This window comes from Sciurus carolinensis, chromosome 10, assembly GCF_902686445.1.
Source record: "Sciurus carolinensis chromosome 10, mSciCar1.2, whole genome shotgun sequence".
NCBI lineage: Eukaryota > Metazoa > Chordata > Mammalia > Rodentia > Sciuridae > Sciurus > Sciurus carolinensis.
Window position 1 is genome coordinate 139433926 of NC_062222.1, and position 17435 is coordinate 139451360.

Here is a 17435-nt window from a genome sequence, read left to right on the forward strand (position 1 = left end):
AAATTGGGAAGGATTTGTTTGACATACATGGATGAGCCACTGTTTGGGGCATAGATTTTATGATTGTTATGTCTTGCTGATTTATGCTTCCCTTAAGCAGTATGAAATGTCCTTCTTTATCCCTTTTGACTAACTTTGGCTTGAAGTCCACATTATCTGAAATGAGGATGGATACTCCCGCTTTTTTGCTGAGTCCATGTGCATGGTATGTTTTTCCCCATCCTTTCACCTTTAGTCTATGGGTATCTCTTTCTATGAGGTGAGTCTCTTGCAGGCAACATATTGTTGGATCTTTCTTTTTAATCCAATCTGCCAGTCTATGTCTTTTGATTGATGAATTCAGGCCATTAACATTCAGGGTTATTATTGAGATATGATTTGTATTCCCGGTCATTTGGTTCATTTTTTAAATTTTATTTATTTATTTATTTTTTGACACACCTTGCTTCCTCCTTTATTTGACAGTTCCTTTAGGATAATTCCTCCCTTTGCTGATTTGCTTCTTTGTTTTTTATCTCTTCCTCATGGAATATTTTGCTGAGAATGTTCTGTAATGCTGGCTTTCTTTTTGTAAATTCTTTTAGTTTTTGTTTATCATGGAATGATTTTATTTCATTGTCAAATTTGAAGGTAAGTTTTGCTGGGTATAAGATTCTTGGTTGGCATCCATTTTCTTTCAGAGCTTGAAAAATGTTGTTCCAGGCCCTTCTAGCTTTTAGGGTCTGGGTTGAAAAATCTGCTGATATCCGTATTGGTTTCCCCCTGAATGTAATTTGGTTCTTTTCTCTCACAGCCTTTAAAATTCTGTCTTTATTTTGTATGTTAGGTATTTTCATTATAATGTGCCTTGGTGTGGGTCTGTTGTAATTTTGTGTATTTGGAGTCCTATAAGCCTCTTGAACTTGATTTTCCATTTCATTCTTCAGATTTGGGAAATTTTCTGAAATTATCTCATTGAATAGATTGTTCATTCCTTTGGTTTGTTTCTCTAAGCCTTCCTCAATCCCAATAATTCTCAAATTTGGCCTTTTCATGATATCCCATAGTTCTTGGAGATTCTGTTCATGATTTCGTACCATCTTCTCTGTTTGTTCAACTTTGTTTTCAAGGTTAAATATTTTGTCTTCAATGTCTGAGGTTCTGTCTTCCAGGTGTTCTATCCTATTGGTTATGCTTTCTATGGAGTTCTTAATTTGGTTTATTGTTTCCTTCATTTCAGGGATTTCTGTTTGTTTTTTTTTTTCAATATCTCTAACTCTTTATTGAAATGATCTTTTGCTTCCTGTATTTGCTCTTTTAACTGTCGATTGGTGCGATCATTCAATGCCTGCATTTGCTCTTTCGTCTCATCATTCAATGCCTGCATTTGCTCTTTCATCTCATTGTTTGCTTCCCTGATCATTTTAATTATGTACATTCTGAACTCCCTTTCTGTCATATCTTCTGCCATGCCGTCGTTGGATTTTATTGATGTAACATCTAGTTTTGTTTGGGGCATTTTCTTCCCTTGTTTTCTCATATTGTTCAGGAATCAGTGGATCATTAAGATATTGCAGATTTCCTCTATTGACTTATAATGTCCCCGAAGATTGCTAGTATATCCCCTCTTATCCTTCAGGAGCCTGAAGTCTTGGAGGAAGTTGATAATGCGGTGCTCCACAAGGAAGCTGCCTCTCTAGGGATGGTGACCCTCAGGTGGGGTATATTCCCTGATAGTGGGCAGAGGTGCCTCCACTTGTTGACCAATGGTCATCCAAAGGGGAACTAGGCTGTGGGCTGAGGCAAGGCCTGTTTGTGCCTGTGTCTCTGGTTTTACCGTCCTTGTGGGAAAACCTCACCCGGCGGGGAAGACTCACCTGGTGGGGAGGTCTCGCTGGTCAGTTCCCCTCCTAGAGGTTCCCCTCAATCTACAACTACTGCCTGGGCTGGGCTGCCTTCCTCTGCAATGTTCCCAGGGGCCCGGACCTACCTCCTGGGCTTGGGAGCCTTGCCCTTCGCAGACGAGTCTCCTTAGGCTGCCTCTCCTCAGAGAATCTGCCTGTAGTCCTGGAAACTTCGCTCCGCCCCTAAGCGTGTCTCTGTGCTGCTCTTCCACCAAGAAGCCGCCTAGGTCCTGGGACCCTGCTCTGCACCTAATCGTCTGGCTCTGTGGCCCCTCCTCTGAGCCACCACCTGGAGCCCCGTACAGTCGCTCCAAGTCCCAGCGACCCGCCACACACCTCCTCCTCTAGACAGCCGCCCGGTGTTCCGAAGCAGTCACTAGGAGTCCAAGCAACTCACTTCCCGTCTCCTCCTCCTGCCAACCGCCCGTAGCCCTAGGCAGTCACTCCGAGTCCAAGTGACCCGCCCTGTTGCTCCTCCTCCTTGGGGCAGCCCCCTGGGTGTTCAGGAGTGGTCGCTCTGAGACCAAGCGACCCACCGTGCTCCTCCTCCGGGCCGGCCAACCGGTGTTCAGGAGCGGTCGCTTTGAGTCCAAACAACTCACCACCACTCGCCTCTTCCTCTGAGCAGCCACCCAGAGCTCTGATGCAGTCACTCCTAGACCAAGCGACCTGCCACATTCCTCCTCTTCCTGCGGGCAGCCCCCCAGGTGTTCAGAAATGGTCGTTCTGAGTCCAAACGGCTCGCTGCACAGCTCCTCCTCTGGCAACCGCCTGTAGCTCTGATGCAGTCACTCCTAGACCAAGTGACCCGCCGTGCTCCTCCTCTTCCTCCGGGCAGCCCCCTGGTGTTCAGAAGCGATCTGAGTCCAAACAGCTCGCCACGCTGCTCCTTCTCAGGCAGCCGCCCGGAGCCCCAGTGGTTGCTCCGAGTCCAAGCGCTGTGCTGAGCAGCCACCTCTACGATGTTCCCAGTTGTCCGTATTCACTGCTCCAGTGGGGGGAGGGGTATCTCGCCAGGCAACTCTACTTCACAAAGTTCCCTGTGTTCTGGGACTACCGCCCCATCCGGGATGCCTCCGCAACGGGAGAGGCTCACCCGGCGGTTTTGAGTTGGTCCCAAGTCTCACTATCTCCTCTTTTGAATCCTGCGTCCTGGAGCAACATGAAATGCAGCCGCCCTCTAGTCCGCCATCTTGAAACCTCCTTGTTCATTTTTATATGGTCCTAAGGATCAAACCCAGTGCCTCACACATGCTAAGCAAGTGCTCTGCTACTGAGCTACAGCCCCAGCCCCACCAATCCGCTTTTGATTTTGGGTCCATCCTCAGCCTCAGGGATTATAGTCCCTCCCTTCCTTCCAGGCTACCTCAACAAGGCAGTGGGATGCTTTACCTCTAAGGAGGGAGTATCTACAACCCCTTAGGCAATGTATGGAGTCCCATGCTGGGTGCCAAAACTGTTAGAAATAACAGAAGCCACAAGGAATCAAACATGCTACCAAACGGGTGCCACAGGTCGACAAGCTTGGCAAGCTTTACTTCTGCCAGAAGCGTGTGTTACCACACCTGGCGAGCAAGTGCACCTGGGCAAGCAGGCTGCCTGCTTTCATCCCTGATGTAGCGGGCCCGCCCCTTACTTTGATAGGAGAATCTCTGGGTCACAATCCATGATTGGCTAATTTTAAAATTGGGGAAGGCAAAGGGAAGGGCCGGAGTTAAACTGACTACAGTTGGATCTTACATCCCAATTAAGGTTAAAAACTATTTTAAAAGTAGACCACTGGACTTTCTATTTTTCACACAGATTAATTTTGGGAATCTCATTATCTTAATAATATTGAATTTTCTGATCCAGGAACAAGGGCTATCTCTACATTTATTTAAAACTTTGCAGGTCTTGCTTTGCCTTTTTTTTTTTTTTTTTTGAGGGGGGGTACCAGGTATTGAACCCAGGGGTAATTTACCACTGAATTACACCCTAGTCCCTTTGAAATTTTTTAAAATTTAATTTGAGACACGGTCTAAATAAGTTGCACAGACTGGCCTCAAATTTGCAATCTCCTGCCTCAGCCTCCCAAGTTTTTACAGGTGTGTACCACCATACCTAGCTCCTTTTTTTTCTTTTTTGAGACAAGTTTGTGTTGCCCAAGTTTGACTTGATCTCCTGGGTCAAGAGATCTTCTTGCGTCAGCCTCCTGAGAAGCTATGACTATAGGCATGAACCACTGTGCCTGGCCTTTCTTTCTTTTTTCCTTTCTCTCTCCGTCTTTTCTTTTGTAGTGTTGGGGATGGAATCCAGGGTTGCTCTACCAGTGAGCTACACCTCAGCCCTTTTTATTTCGTATTTTGATATGGGGTCTGGCTAAGTTGCCCAGAGTGCTGCCATATCCAGCTAGCCTTTCACCTCTTTAAAAAATATTTTTAGTTGTAGATGGACACAATACCTTTGTTTTGTTTATTTATTTATTTTTTTATGTGGTGCTGGCAATCAAACCCAGATAGGTAAGGGCTCTACCACTGAGCCACAACCCCAGCCCTACCCTTTCGTTTTTGAAAGACATTTTGCTGGATAAAGAATGTCAATCACTTCTTTTTCTTTCAGTAGTTTAACAATTTACTGTCTTCTAACTTGCTTTATTTCCCTCAAGAAATTCAGTCATCCTTGTCTTTGTTTCTGTTTAATGTGTCCTACCTTCACCTGTCCTCATCAACTTCTTTTAAGTTGTTTTCTTTATCATTGATTTTGAACAGTTTGATTATGTTAGAGCTTTCTTGGAGTGGTTTTTTCATGTTTTTGTATTCGAGGGTTATTGATCTTCCTGGTTCTATGGATTCACTTGGGGAGAAGAAACCCTTGAGTTTTCTAATCCTTGAGTATGATTATTGAGGTCTCTGATTTCTTTCATCATCTTGGATTTTTTTTCACCATAAAGAAATTTTGTAGTTTTCAACATATAGATCCTGTATATGTTTCATTGATTTTTACCTGTTTCATTTTTCAGAATTATTATAAACAATAGTTTCAGAAGATTTTTCATTTCACATATTAAAAAGCATTCTCTTTTTTTTTAACCTTCCTTTTGTTTATTTATTCTATTTTTGTGTGTGTGTGTGTGTGTGTGTGTGGTGCTGAGGATTGAACCCAGTGCCTCACACATGCTAGGCAACTGCTCTACCACTAAGCCACAACCCCAGCCCCTATATTTGAGTTTTTATTATTATGTTTGATTTTGTGCCCTACACCTTTGCCAAATCCTCATATTCATTTCAGAATTAAAAAAAAAGATTCCTTTGGATTTTCTACACAGATTTTCATGTCATCTGTAAATAGGAACTGTGTAATACTTTCTGATCTATATATGTCTTCTATTTTTTTTCTTTCTTTTCATATTGCACTGGCTAAGAATTTCATGATAATGTTGAATAGGGTGGAGGCCATATTTAGAGAACAAGATTATGGTTTGGCTTTTGGCTAAAAAATTGCTCATTTATAAGTGCCTTTTTAGGCCTTTCTCTGCTTAATTATAAAATGATATATCATGCTTATAGTTGTATTCTCTATGTTTAATTTTGAAATTTAATTTTATTGTGTATCTACAGACTCTAAGTTCCTCTGTTAAAGGAATTGTTATGTTACTAAAGAATCAAGTGGAAGAATCAGATGCTTCAGCCTGTGGTACTCTGGAGGTAGGCTTCATGTCCCAGGGTCAGTGCATCTACATACACACAGACCTCTGCTCTCTCTGGGGCCAAGAACAAGAGGCATATCATCTTTTTGCCAGGTAAAAAGTCTACACTTGTCTTTTTTTTAATTAAAAAAGTTTTTTTTTTTTACCATTTTTTATTGAATTTTAAAAATTGGTGTGTTTTAAAAGTGGAATTCATTGTGATATGTTCCTGCTTATCATATCACTTACATGCCTGCTTTATCATAATGTAAAGTTTCCTAAACTCTGAATTTATTTAAACTTTTAGAAGTTTTGTATGTACACATGAAAATAAAATGGACCTAAATGACTGGTTCCCTTCTCTCTTCTCCATCATGTTTTGATACAGCCGAAGGGTCCTGGTCAGGATATTGCACCTTGCTGTTTGAACATGAGCCAGATAAACCTCTTTTCTTTATAAAGTGTTCAGCCTCTGGTATTTTGTTATAGCATTACTGGATGGACTACAAAAACCTGTCTCCCTGGGCCTGCCCTCTTAGAACCACAGAATTATAGAGTAGACAGGAATGCTTCTGTTCACTTCTCCATCTTAAAAAACCCTATTCTGGGTGGAGCCTCCTGCTCACCATTTCTTTGCTTGAGTTACCCACGCGACTTGGGTTTATGCTTTGGTTGGAGCATCCCTGCCTGCCAAGTCCTCTGAGTTTAAGGTCAGTTAGCTACTCTGTGAGCTCCTTGAAATCACAACCTTGAAGAGTAGTTGGTAAAGGAAGGTGGAGTGGGCAGTATTCCTGATCCTCACCCTGGTTAATTGGGTTCTGGGTGGTTTTTAAAAACAATTTCTCTCAAGAAATCCTTAGCTTTTTTTAAATATATATTTTTCTTTTAAAAGAGCAATTAGGTGGGTGTAGTCTATGGAGAGTAGAGCCCTAATGTGTGGACAGCCTTTTCTTAATTCCAGAGTTACATATCCTACTCGCATTATCCACGTGGCCATCTGGCATTCATTTCAGCCTAAGGTGGCCTGAGCACCCATCTTCTTCTGGGAGGGTCCACTGCAGCTTGGCTGTCTTGGTCAGTGTTAGTTGTAGCTCTCTGTGAGCTCAGGCTTGTTGTCTTTGACTTCTGTTTTTATTCAAGTTCTTAGCAAACCCTGTTGGCTCTACCTTGCAGATGTGTCTGGACTCTTCCCTACCCTTACCACTGCTGCTGCTGTGCCTCTGCCGCTGAGCTGCGGAAAGAGCTTCCACGGGTACTCCTGCTCCACCTGCACTTCTGCTTATTTTCAGCCCAGTTCCCAGAGGGACCTAGGAAAACAAATCACATCATGCCATTTCCCCTAAAAACCCTGTAACTGCTCCTGCTGTCTCTGAAGCAAAGTGAAAGTCCCTGAACCCCGTGCCATTGCCAGTCTGCGTGCTGTACCCTTCTGCTGCCCTCACCTCCTGCTCTTCAGTGCAGTCCAGTCTCTACCCAAGGCCACACGCACCAGTTTCCCCTCGCCTGCAGCATTCCCCCAGATATCTGCATGGGTTACTGCCTCATTTTTTAGGTTTTTCTCAAAACAAACAAAAATTAAATTTTGAAAATGCAAAAGTAGAGGGTAGTGTACACATCCACCTAGACCAATACCTTTGGGTTTTTGCACACTTCCTTCATCTCTCTCTTTTAGGGGTGGCCAAGGGTCTGGAATTAAAGAAAATATGACATGTCACTCACCCTCATGTGTCTCAGGGGACAGCTCTAAAAAATTGGGCTTTTTTTCCTGCATAGTCACACTACAATTTTCAAACTTATATTTAATGTCCTATCCAAATTTCAGTCACCTGATTGTCTCAAAAAATTATCCTTCTGTGGTTGATGTATTTGAATTAGGAACCCAGCAACACCAACACATAACATTTGGTGGTCTTATCTTTTCTCATCTCCTAATCTAATCAATCTTGTAGAAGGTCCCATACCCTGAATTTATCTGTTTATTTCATTGTGGAATTTTTGAACTTGTTTTTCTTTCCCTGTATTTACTGTAAACTGAAATTTGATTCTAAAGGCTTGATTATTCAGGTCCAACTTATTTCTAACTCAATCACTTTTTCCACATATTAACTAAAATTTTCTGTAAAGAGCTTTCCTTCATCAACTAGGCTTTTGGTTCACCTTATCCTCGTGTCTTCACTCACGCATTACTTTGGTAGCTGTGGCTTCCCTGACTACTGGATAAAACTGCACCTTGCCCACACCAAGCACATCCCTTTCACATTTCCCGTGCACCCCACAACATCATTCTGCATATCTCATTTATTTTGTTTACTGTCTTTCAACTCCTAAAGTCTCTGAGAGCAGGAATTTTTGTTTTGGTCTACTTTTGTATATCCACAGCTAAGAACAATGCCATAGAACAGGTGCCTAATATTTATTTATCATGAGTGAGTGAGTGTTGAGTCTTCATTTATAAGTTCCAGAATAATTATATGAATATTGCCTCAGGTGCCATAAAACTGGAAATAATAATCCCAATTCTATATAATATCTTAGGGATTCAAAATGAATTTTAATAAATCATATTTAATTAATCCATATAAGTTACCCTTTGCCAAAAGCATATTTAATAACATTTATTATATACCTGTGCAAGGTCTTTACACTCATGCTCTCTCACCTTTATATTATCTCTATATGTTAGGTCTTATTAATTCTGCTTTGTAGATGAGGTAACTGGAATCTTGGGATTTCAACTTTTCTCCTTATTCAGACCCAAATCTTGATTTCCTGTTTTTATTTTTTATTTTATGGTGCTGAGGATCTAACCCAGGCTTTTGTACACGCTAAGTGTGCACTCCACATTGAACTACCTCTCCAGCCTCTACCTTTTTTTATTATAGCTTTTTGTTTTGCAAATGTGACATAATTGACATAAACAGCTGAGTCATAAAATACTTTCTGCTTTAGCCATTTTATCTTTTTTTTTAAATTCTATGCATTTATTATCTATATTAATGCAGAAAGGGGACAAAAAGCTCACAATCTACACAATTCACAAGACACATAGCAGGGAGAAAAATGACTTAGATGAATCAACAATATTCTAGGGTCTTGTTGGACGCATTCCTGGGGGAGGTGGACCTCTAATTCCTGGTGGTAGGGGCCTCATTCCAGGAGGGGGCATGCCTATTGGCGTCCCTCGAGCAGGGGGAAGACCAATTGGTGGGCTCATGGGTGGTCTCATACCAGGTGGAGGAGCCATAATGCCTGGTGGTGGGGGTGGAGTCCCCCGTCTTGGTGGGTACTGTGTTGGGGCTTCAGTAGTGCTGGCAGTAGCAGCAACAGCAGCAGCTGCTACAGCACCTCTTCCTAGTGGAGTCATTACCTGCTGGGATGGACCCCCAACTCCTCTGACGGGGCCTGCTAATCTAGCAGGAGCCTGGGGAATTGGCACACCAGCTGGTACTCCTCTACCTACTGCCCTCCCTACCCCAGGACTTCCTGCAGCTCCAGTAAGTGGCACCGGAGCAATACCAGTATCTTTAGGGGGTGGTCCCTCCACTGTCATGGATACCAAATTCTCCCCACGCAGCAACACCAGACCTAAAACCCGCTTTTCTTCACGCTCTGGCTGTTTTGTATTCTTTGGCTTGATTTTCCTGAACTCATCACAATCACAGAGGATCAAATTCATATGCATGTCAAAAGCCTTAAAGGTGCCAATGAAGATTCGGCCATCTTGCAGGATACATCTCATTCTATAGTCAATGTGCTGCAGCATCTTGCTACTTGTGCCCACAGTCATGACTGCTGTTCCACCAAAGCTGATGTCAACAGTAAAATTTTGGGATCCTTAACACCTGAGGGAAGGCTTGGTACAGATAAAGGTATGATGCAGGTTCTCCTATAAACAATGCAAGCTGGACAGAAGCTTCAGAAACAGTAGATAGAGGCTTGATGTTCCAATATTGCTTTAACCACCTCTTGGTGTCTCAGCTAAGAAGGCCTGTCTCAGTTCCGCCTGAAAATCCACCACAGGTGCTTGCTGCTGCTGAGAACGCCTTTGGTACAAATGACACTCTTGATTGCTGAGTGAGGCTGTCCTTCTATGTTTGACTTGCACTTCCACCTCTGGCACGTGCTGTTCTGTAGTTCGTCTCAGGTGTAAGCGATCCCTTGCTCGCTCCATCGTGTCGCTGACCACTCCTCAGGCCGAGGTGCCAGGCATCTCCAGGGGCCGCTCTGCTCTGCCTAGCCATTGTATCATTAAAAAAAAAAAATTTTTTTAAGTTGTGTATGGTCACAAGACCTTTATTTTATTTATTTTTATGTGGTACTGAGGATTGAACCCAGTGCCTTATGCATGCTAGGCTTTTTGTTCTACCACTGAGCCACATACAGCCCAGCCCTAGCCACTTTTTTTTTTTTTTTCAAAAAATCAATGTTTAATATGAACTTTAACTATAAATAACTGAAAGGGGAGAACTGTCCTTTATCCTTCTATTTTCACTTCTGCTCCTTGCCTTTTGGAGAAAACAAGGCTGCTGCCTTTTTGGATGAGGACAAAGATCAAGATCTTCCTTAATGTAACCTCTTTCCATACAAGTCTGTGTGGAAGGAAAACCAACTTCCCAGAAATTCTCTGGTGAAATCTGTATCTTGAGCATGAAGCTAACTTCTTTCTTCTTTCTTCTGCTGGCATATATCGTATAGGACACACTTTTGTTATTGTCTCTTCAAGACAGACATCAACCAGCCTGGCTGTCTCCCTGGGGGGAGTCAGTGTGGCAGTTAGATCACCAATTGGAAGACCTCTGCATTTCAGAATGAAGAGCATCACAGAGGCAGGGGCTCCAGGTGCCCTTTCTTTTCCTCTTAACTTTCCACTCCTTCCTTCCCTTCTGTCCCATTGTGTGCCCCTCCCCAGTCCATCCATTCCAAGACCAGAGGGGCCTTGTTACTGACACCGTACCCTTCTGGCCTCCCTGTTCAAGGAAACCAAGGTGAAATCACACAATATACAAAGCCTGAAACTGTCTGCCAATCAAGAGCAGCAAAGTCTAACTACACATTTACTTAGTTGTGGAGCTCATTGGGTCCTAGTTTCTTTCTTTCTTGGTCCTATCCAAAGCACTTCATTAGTGTATTCATAAGCCTTTGCCATGAAAGGGGATTTATGGCTTGGTGGCTTAGATTTTGGGGTCTGGTCTTAGACCCCAGTGTTGCTACTTCTCAGTTATAACTTCTCTGAGCTTAAGTTCCCTCGCCTGTAAAGTGGATAGAGTACCTCCTTGACAGGATCATTTTGAAGTTTCATCTCAGCAAGCTTGTGAGGTGTTAGTGTGGTATCTGGCATATGGTAAGCAATCAGTAAATGTAACTACTATGAATCCTGTATTCAGGGAGCTCATGAGATAAGGGGGAGGTGTGTGGACAGGAGTACAGAAGGAACAGGAGGGGGCCTGGTTCCTCCTGAACACAGCTCTGGAGCAGGTTGTAAAACCTGTGGGAAGAGAACTGCAATTAGGAACCAGCAAATACAGTGACCCAGAAGCCTCAGAGGAACTGGCACTGTTGGTGGTGGAGGAAAGGACTCACCATGACAGGATGGTGGAATGTTGGGAGAGGGCTCTGGGAGAGCAGGCCAACGAGTCACCTTGGGACTGGTAAAGAGGGTATGTTCTATGAAGGAATTCAGGTCTTACTCTGCGGGCCTGAATACCAGGGGCTCTGTCCAGGTATAAGCTCTTGGGCACAGGCTTAGCCTCTGTGTCTCAGCTTCTCCATTTGTAAAATGCAAATGCTTTTTTTTTTTTTTTTTTTGGTACCAGGGATTGAACCCAGGGGCACTGAACCACATCCCAGACCTTTTTATTTTTTATTTTGAGACAGGGTTTTGCTAAGTTGCTTAGGGCCTCATTAAGTTGCTAAGACCAACTTTGAACTTGTGGTCCTTCTGCCTCAGACTCCTGAGTGACTGGGATTATAGGCATGTGCCACCATGCCCAGAAAAATGCAGATGCTTACCTCACAAGATTCTTTAATTAATGGATATGTATCTGTACTACATAATGATAGCTATTAGTAGAGTAGTAACAATATTTTTCCAAGGTCAGAAGTTTAGAATTAATGCCTAAATCAGTGAATTTCTTTATATCTTCTAGGAATGTGCTGATTCAAACCCTGAAATGTAAATGTCCTGTTATTTGTTTCAACGCTAAGGACTTTGTGAGAACAGTGCTGCAGTTTTTTGGTGATGATGGTAGTTGGAAGCATGGTAAGTTTTGGTTCTGATAGTCTTTCAAAGTTGACCTCTAACAATGACTGACCCCAGGGTGGGAGGTTGGTGCAGCCCACCGTGCCATACACAACACAGCACCTTCACACAGATGCCGATGTGCCCCCTGACCTGCCTAAGCATGGGGAAGCGCTTTCCCTTCATTGTGTAGGTTATACTTGGATTTTTATTAGTGCATATTCCTTTGGTAATTTAAAATAGGCAGAGTTAACTTGTGCAGCATCATATGAATGGGAATTGTTACCACAAATGTCTTACAACTTTCTAAGAATTAAACTACAGTTCAGAGTAAGTAACATTAAAAAAGTGTTGGACACATTTAAAATGGTAGAGAATATTGTTTTATATCTTTCCTAAACTAGGTGCACAAGGAAATGATAAAACAGATGTAGCAAAAATTGTAAAATCTAGCTGGTGGATACATGAGTATGCACTGCAGTTGTTTTTTTGTTGTTGTTGTTGTTGTTTGTTTTGCAAATTGTGTGTTTGGAAATATTCATAATAAAATCTTGGAAAAACTTTTTATTGTAGAAGACTTATAACACGCACACGAATACCTACCACCCTGTTTCAACAGTGGTCAACTTGCTGCAGTCTTGCTCCTTCTTGACACCCTACATGCCTACCAATATTTTGTACCAAACCCCAAGCATCACATAATTCATCTCTTAATATTTCAGTTGTAAGACTTAAATGTGGGAATTCCAAGTTTAAGGTGATACCGTAACCCTTTGGTTGGCAGTTCTTTGTTCACTTACCCGCTGACTGACAGTGTTTGAACTTGCACACTTGCCCTGTGTTACAGTTGGATGCGAGGTGTCCCCCAAAGCTCCTGTTAATGCAGGCACGTTCAGAAGTGGGAGGACGGGACTGAGAGCTGTAGCTCATCAGCTGGTGCTGGTTGGAATGGACTGACTGGGTGGTCACGTAGGCAGGTGGCGTGTAGCTGGAGGGGTGGGTCACTGGGGTGTGTCCTGGGAGGCGCCTCTTCCCTGTGGCCTCTTCCCTCTCGCTCTGCTTCCTGACCCCACCATGAGCTGAGCAGCTTTCCTTCCCCCATGAAGTGCTGCCTCACCTGGACCCAGAGCAGTGGAGTTGGCTGTCTGTGGACTGAGACCTCTGAAACCGTGAGCCCCAGATAAACTTTCCCTCCTCTCAGTGGTTCTCCTCGGGTGTTTTGGTCACAGTGATGGGAAGCTGACTGAAGTACCCTATATCTTCCCATACTTGTTTGCTTATTTTACTTATTTACTTGTTTGCTGATATCCTGGTGATATCAGGAGCTATTGGTTGTTATCGTCTTAATTGCAACTTGGTGAGATCCAAATAGATGATTTCCATAAGGAGAAATCTTCCTTATCATCTATTTGGTTATCCTAAGTATATTTGATATAGAAAAGCCAGGATGAAAACTCACTTCTTTCCCTTTGTTTACCTTCAAAATGATGAATTGGTCCATAGAATCAGTAAAAAGTGATACCTAAGACTTTTTAATTATAGCATCATGGTGAACGTATGGATTTGTTTTCTTGCTTTATATGTATATTTTTGTTTGTTTTTGCTTTTTATATTATTATTTTAATTGCACCTATTTGTGGAGTATAGTGTTATAATGTGATGTGTGTAGAAAATGTGCCTGATCAAATCAGATTAATTAGCATTTCCGTCTACTTTAGCATATTCTTAAATTTTTAGTAACATGTTACAAGTGTACATATTTTGAACTACAGTGGTATTTCAATACATGTTACAATATATATTAATCTAATTAGGGTAATGAAGGCTTCCATCTCATTATTACCATTGCCTTTGGAGCCTTCAAGCTCCCCTCTGCTAGGTTTTCATAAAGTATGGTTATTGTGAACTGCAGTCACCCCACTGTGCTGTGGAAACCTGGAGCTTATTTCTTCTTCCTGTGTTTTGGTATGTTTTCCACCCTTCCTCTTTCTGCCCTCCTCTCCATCCTTTCAGCCTTTAGTAGTTATCTATTATTATTCTACATTCAGATCAACATTTTTTAGTATCCACATATGAGAGAGGACATACAGTGTTTGTCTTTTTGTGTCTGATTTACTTCACTAAACATAATGTTCTCCATTTTAATCCATTATATTGCAAAGGATAGGATACCATTCTTTTTCACAGCTGACTAATATTCTGTTATGTGTATGTACCACCTTTTCTTTATCTCTTGATGGACACCTACATTGATGTCTTAGCAATTGTGAATAGTGTTGCAGTAAACATGGTTGTGCAAGTGTCTTTGATATGCTGATATAATTTCTAGATATAATTTTCTCTAGATATACACCCAAAAGCAGGATATCTGAATCAGATGGTAGGTCTGTTTTTAGTTTTCTGAGGAACCTCCATACTGTTCTCCATGACTGTAACAATTTACATTCCCATCAATAGTGTGTGAGAATTCCCCTTTTTCTGCATGTTTAATCAGCATTTATTGGAACTTGTGATGTGTTTTGTTCTGCTGCACACAATCTTTGATGAGTTGGGAAGTGACTCTCTGTTGCACAAACCTAGTGGTCAGGGGCATTTTTCTTGGTTTATGGGATGGCAGGATGTTCCAGGCTCTTTCTGTGCATTTACTGCCCTAGATTTGGGTTTACTTCAGGGAGCCCTGTTACTTCAGTGAAGATGGCATTGAAGTCCAGATTTTTGTCATGGCTATGTTCATTACTATTATATTGTTCTGTTTCTAGGCTGGGATTCTAAGTATAAAATATATCAATATATCATGAATTCATACTGATATCAATAAATCAAATTCAAGATGACAGGAAGCTCATTGACCTTAAATTTGTATCTCCCTTTGAGCACCCTGAAGAGTCCTTCATATTTGGAGGTACAAGTTTGGTTGGGTGCAAATGGCTCACATCTTCTTTCCTTGTTTCTAAATAAGATACATTTTTTTTGCATAAAATGGTGTTTCCAGGAAGTGTGATAAAAATTTGGTATTTTTTCCTAATTAGTGACTTGTTCTATCTGTCTAGATGCCTGAAGGTTTTTGTTTGTTTTCTTTAAAGTCTTTCTTATTGAACTGTTTTGGCATTTGGTTGTTGTGGGTCAGTTTTCTAAGGTATAATATATATGTACCCTTAAAAAAAAAAAAACCTTTTAAAATAAATTTTGGTTTAACTCTTTTTTTTAAAAGCAGCTTTCTTGAGATATAATTCAATACCACAAAACCCACTATTCTTTTTTTTTTATTGTAAATAAATGGGATACATGTTGTTTCTCTGTTTGTACATGGCGTAAAGGCATACCATTTGTGCAATCATAAATTTACATAGGGTAATGTTGTTTGATTCATTCTGTTATTTTTCCCCTTCCCCCCCCTCCCACCCCTCTTTTCCCTCTATACAGTCCTTCCTTCCTCCATTCTTGCCCCCCTCCCTAACCCTAACTCTAAACCTAACACTAACCCCTCCCACCCCCCATTATGTGTCATCATCCACTTATTAGCGATATCATTCATCCTTTGGTTTTTTGAGATTGGCTTATCTCACTTAGCATGATATTTTCCAATTTCATCCATTTGCCTGCAAATGCCATAATTTTATCATTCTTTATGGCTGAGTAATATTCCATTGTATATATATATACCACAGTTTCTTTATCCATTCATCAATTGAAGGACATCTAGGTTGGTTCCACAATCTGGCTATTGTGAATTGAGCAGCTATGAACATTGATGTGGCTGTATCTCTGTAGTATGCTGATTTTAAGTCCTTTGGGTATAGGCCAAGGAGTGGGATAGCAGGGTCAAATGGTGGTTCCATTCCAAGTTTTCTAAGGAGTCTCCACACTGCTTTCCAGAGTGGCTGCACTAATTTGCAGCCCCACCAGCAATGTATGAGTGTACCTTTCTCCCCACATCCTCGCCAACACCTGTTGCAAAACCCACTATTCTAAAGTGTACAATTCAGTGATTTTTTTTAGGGCAATCAAAGAGTTGTGTATCCATCACCACTATATAATTTTAGAGCATTTTTATCACCCCATAAAGAAACCCATTCATTAGTAATCACTCCCTACCGCCCCTTTCCTTTGATTCTGGCAACCACTGATCTGATTTTTGTTCTTTGTGGATTTACATATGGTAAGTGTTTCCTAGGACTGCAGTCATACACTATATGGCCTTTTGTAACTGGCTTCTTTCACTTAGTGAAATTGTTATTATTGTCATTGTTTTGAGGTGAAGTGTCTGCTGTCTGGGCAAGGCTGGTCTCAAACTCCTAGGCTTGAATGATTCTCCTATCTCAGCTCCCCAAGTAGTTGGTATTACAGGTGCATGCCCCCATGCCTAGCTAGCAAAATGTTATCAAGGTTCATCCATGTGTTGGTGCTTCAGTTCTTTTTATGGCTGAATAACATTCACATTTTTATTTATCCGTTCATCAGTTGATGAACATTTGGATCATTTCCACTTTGGGGCTATCATGTTAATTAATGCTACAATGAATATTGGAGTACAGGTTTTTGTGTGGACATGTATTTTCAATTTTCTTTGGTATGCATCTAGAAATAGAATTGCTGGGTATCTGGTAAGTGTATATGTAACTTTTTGAGAACTCCCCGTCTGGTGTCCCAGGTGGCCACACCACTTTATCATCCTACCAGCAGTTTTATAGAGTTCTAATTTCTCCACATCCTTGCTGGTACTTGTTCTTGTCTTTTTTATTTCATCATCCCCACGTGTGTGAAGTGCTGTTTCACTATGGCTTTGCATTATGTTTTCCTGATGACCATTGATGTGGGACATCTCTTCATGTGCTTATTGGTCATTTATATATTTTCTTTGGGGTGATGTCTATTCAAATATTTTGCCCATTTTAAATTTGGGTTGCCTTTTTATTGCTTAGTTATACATTCTGATGCAAGCCTCTGAAGATACATGATTTGCAAATATTTTCTCCCAATCTGTGAGTTGTCTTTTCACTTTCTTGGTGGTATCCTTTGAAGAATAATTCTTATTTTAAAGGTGTCCAATTTTCTTGTGTCACTTGTGTTTTTTATATCAAATCCAAGAAACAATTGTTTAATCTACAGTCATAAATATCAATTCTTAATGTTTTTATTTTCCTGAGAGAATTATAGTTTCAGGTCTTACACTTATAAGTCTATGATCCATTTTGAGTCCCCTTCCCCCCCCCCTTTTTTTTTCTTTTCTTTTCTTTCTTTCTTTCTTTCTTTCTTTTTTTTTTTTTTTTTTTGAGACAGACTCTTACTAAGCTGCTGAGGCTGGTCTGGAACTTGTGATCCTCCTCCTGCACCAGTCTCTGAAGCCACTGGGACTACAGGTCTGGCCCCTGTGCCTGGTAAGGACTGGTCCTTTCTGGAATCTCTGAAGGAGAATCCATTCTGTGATTCTCTCAGCTTCCTGGTGGTGGTTGGCAAGCCTGGGTGTGCCTGATCTGCTGATGTATCACTTCCCTCTCTGTGTTCATCTCCACAGGCCTTTTCCCTCTGTGTTTCTCCTTGTGGTTTCTCTTTGTCTGTGTCTTATAAGGACGCCCATCACTGGATTCATCTTTCCTCCAATCGAAGGTAGTCTCCTCTCAAGATTCTTACCATAATCACATCTGCA

At 41.5% G+C, this 17435-nt stretch overlaps 3 protein-coding genes across 3 annotated transcripts in view; 1 reads left to right on the forward strand and 2 right to left on the reverse strand.

Annotated features, from left to right (window-relative positions):
* Poln (DNA polymerase nu) overlaps window positions 1–17435 on the forward strand; it is a 176292-nt gene that overhangs the window by 21574 nt on the left and 137283 nt on the right. Inside the window, exons 4-5 of the mRNA XM_047567251.1 lie at window positions 5483–5664; window positions 11697–11809. Of these exons, the coding sequence (XP_047423207.1) occupies window positions 5483–5664; window positions 11697–11809 (295 nt within the window). The remainder of the gene's footprint in view (window positions 1–5482; window positions 5665–11696; window positions 11810–17435) is intronic.
* Window positions 8636–9474, reverse strand: LOC124994913 (small nuclear ribonucleoprotein-associated protein N-like). Its single transcript, XM_047567248.1, has one exon. The coding sequence runs from the start codon at window positions 9335–9337 to the stop codon at window positions 8636–8638; it is 702 nt and encodes a 233-aa protein (XP_047423204.1). The 5' UTR covers window positions 9338–9474.
* On the reverse strand, window positions 9472–9736 carry LOC124994914 (SNRPN upstream reading frame protein-like). The gene has a single exon (XM_047567250.1). It carries the CDS (start codon window positions 9719–9721, stop codon window positions 9506–9508), a length of 216 nt encoding a protein of 71 aa, XP_047423206.1. The 5' UTR covers window positions 9722–9736; the 3' UTR covers window positions 9472–9505.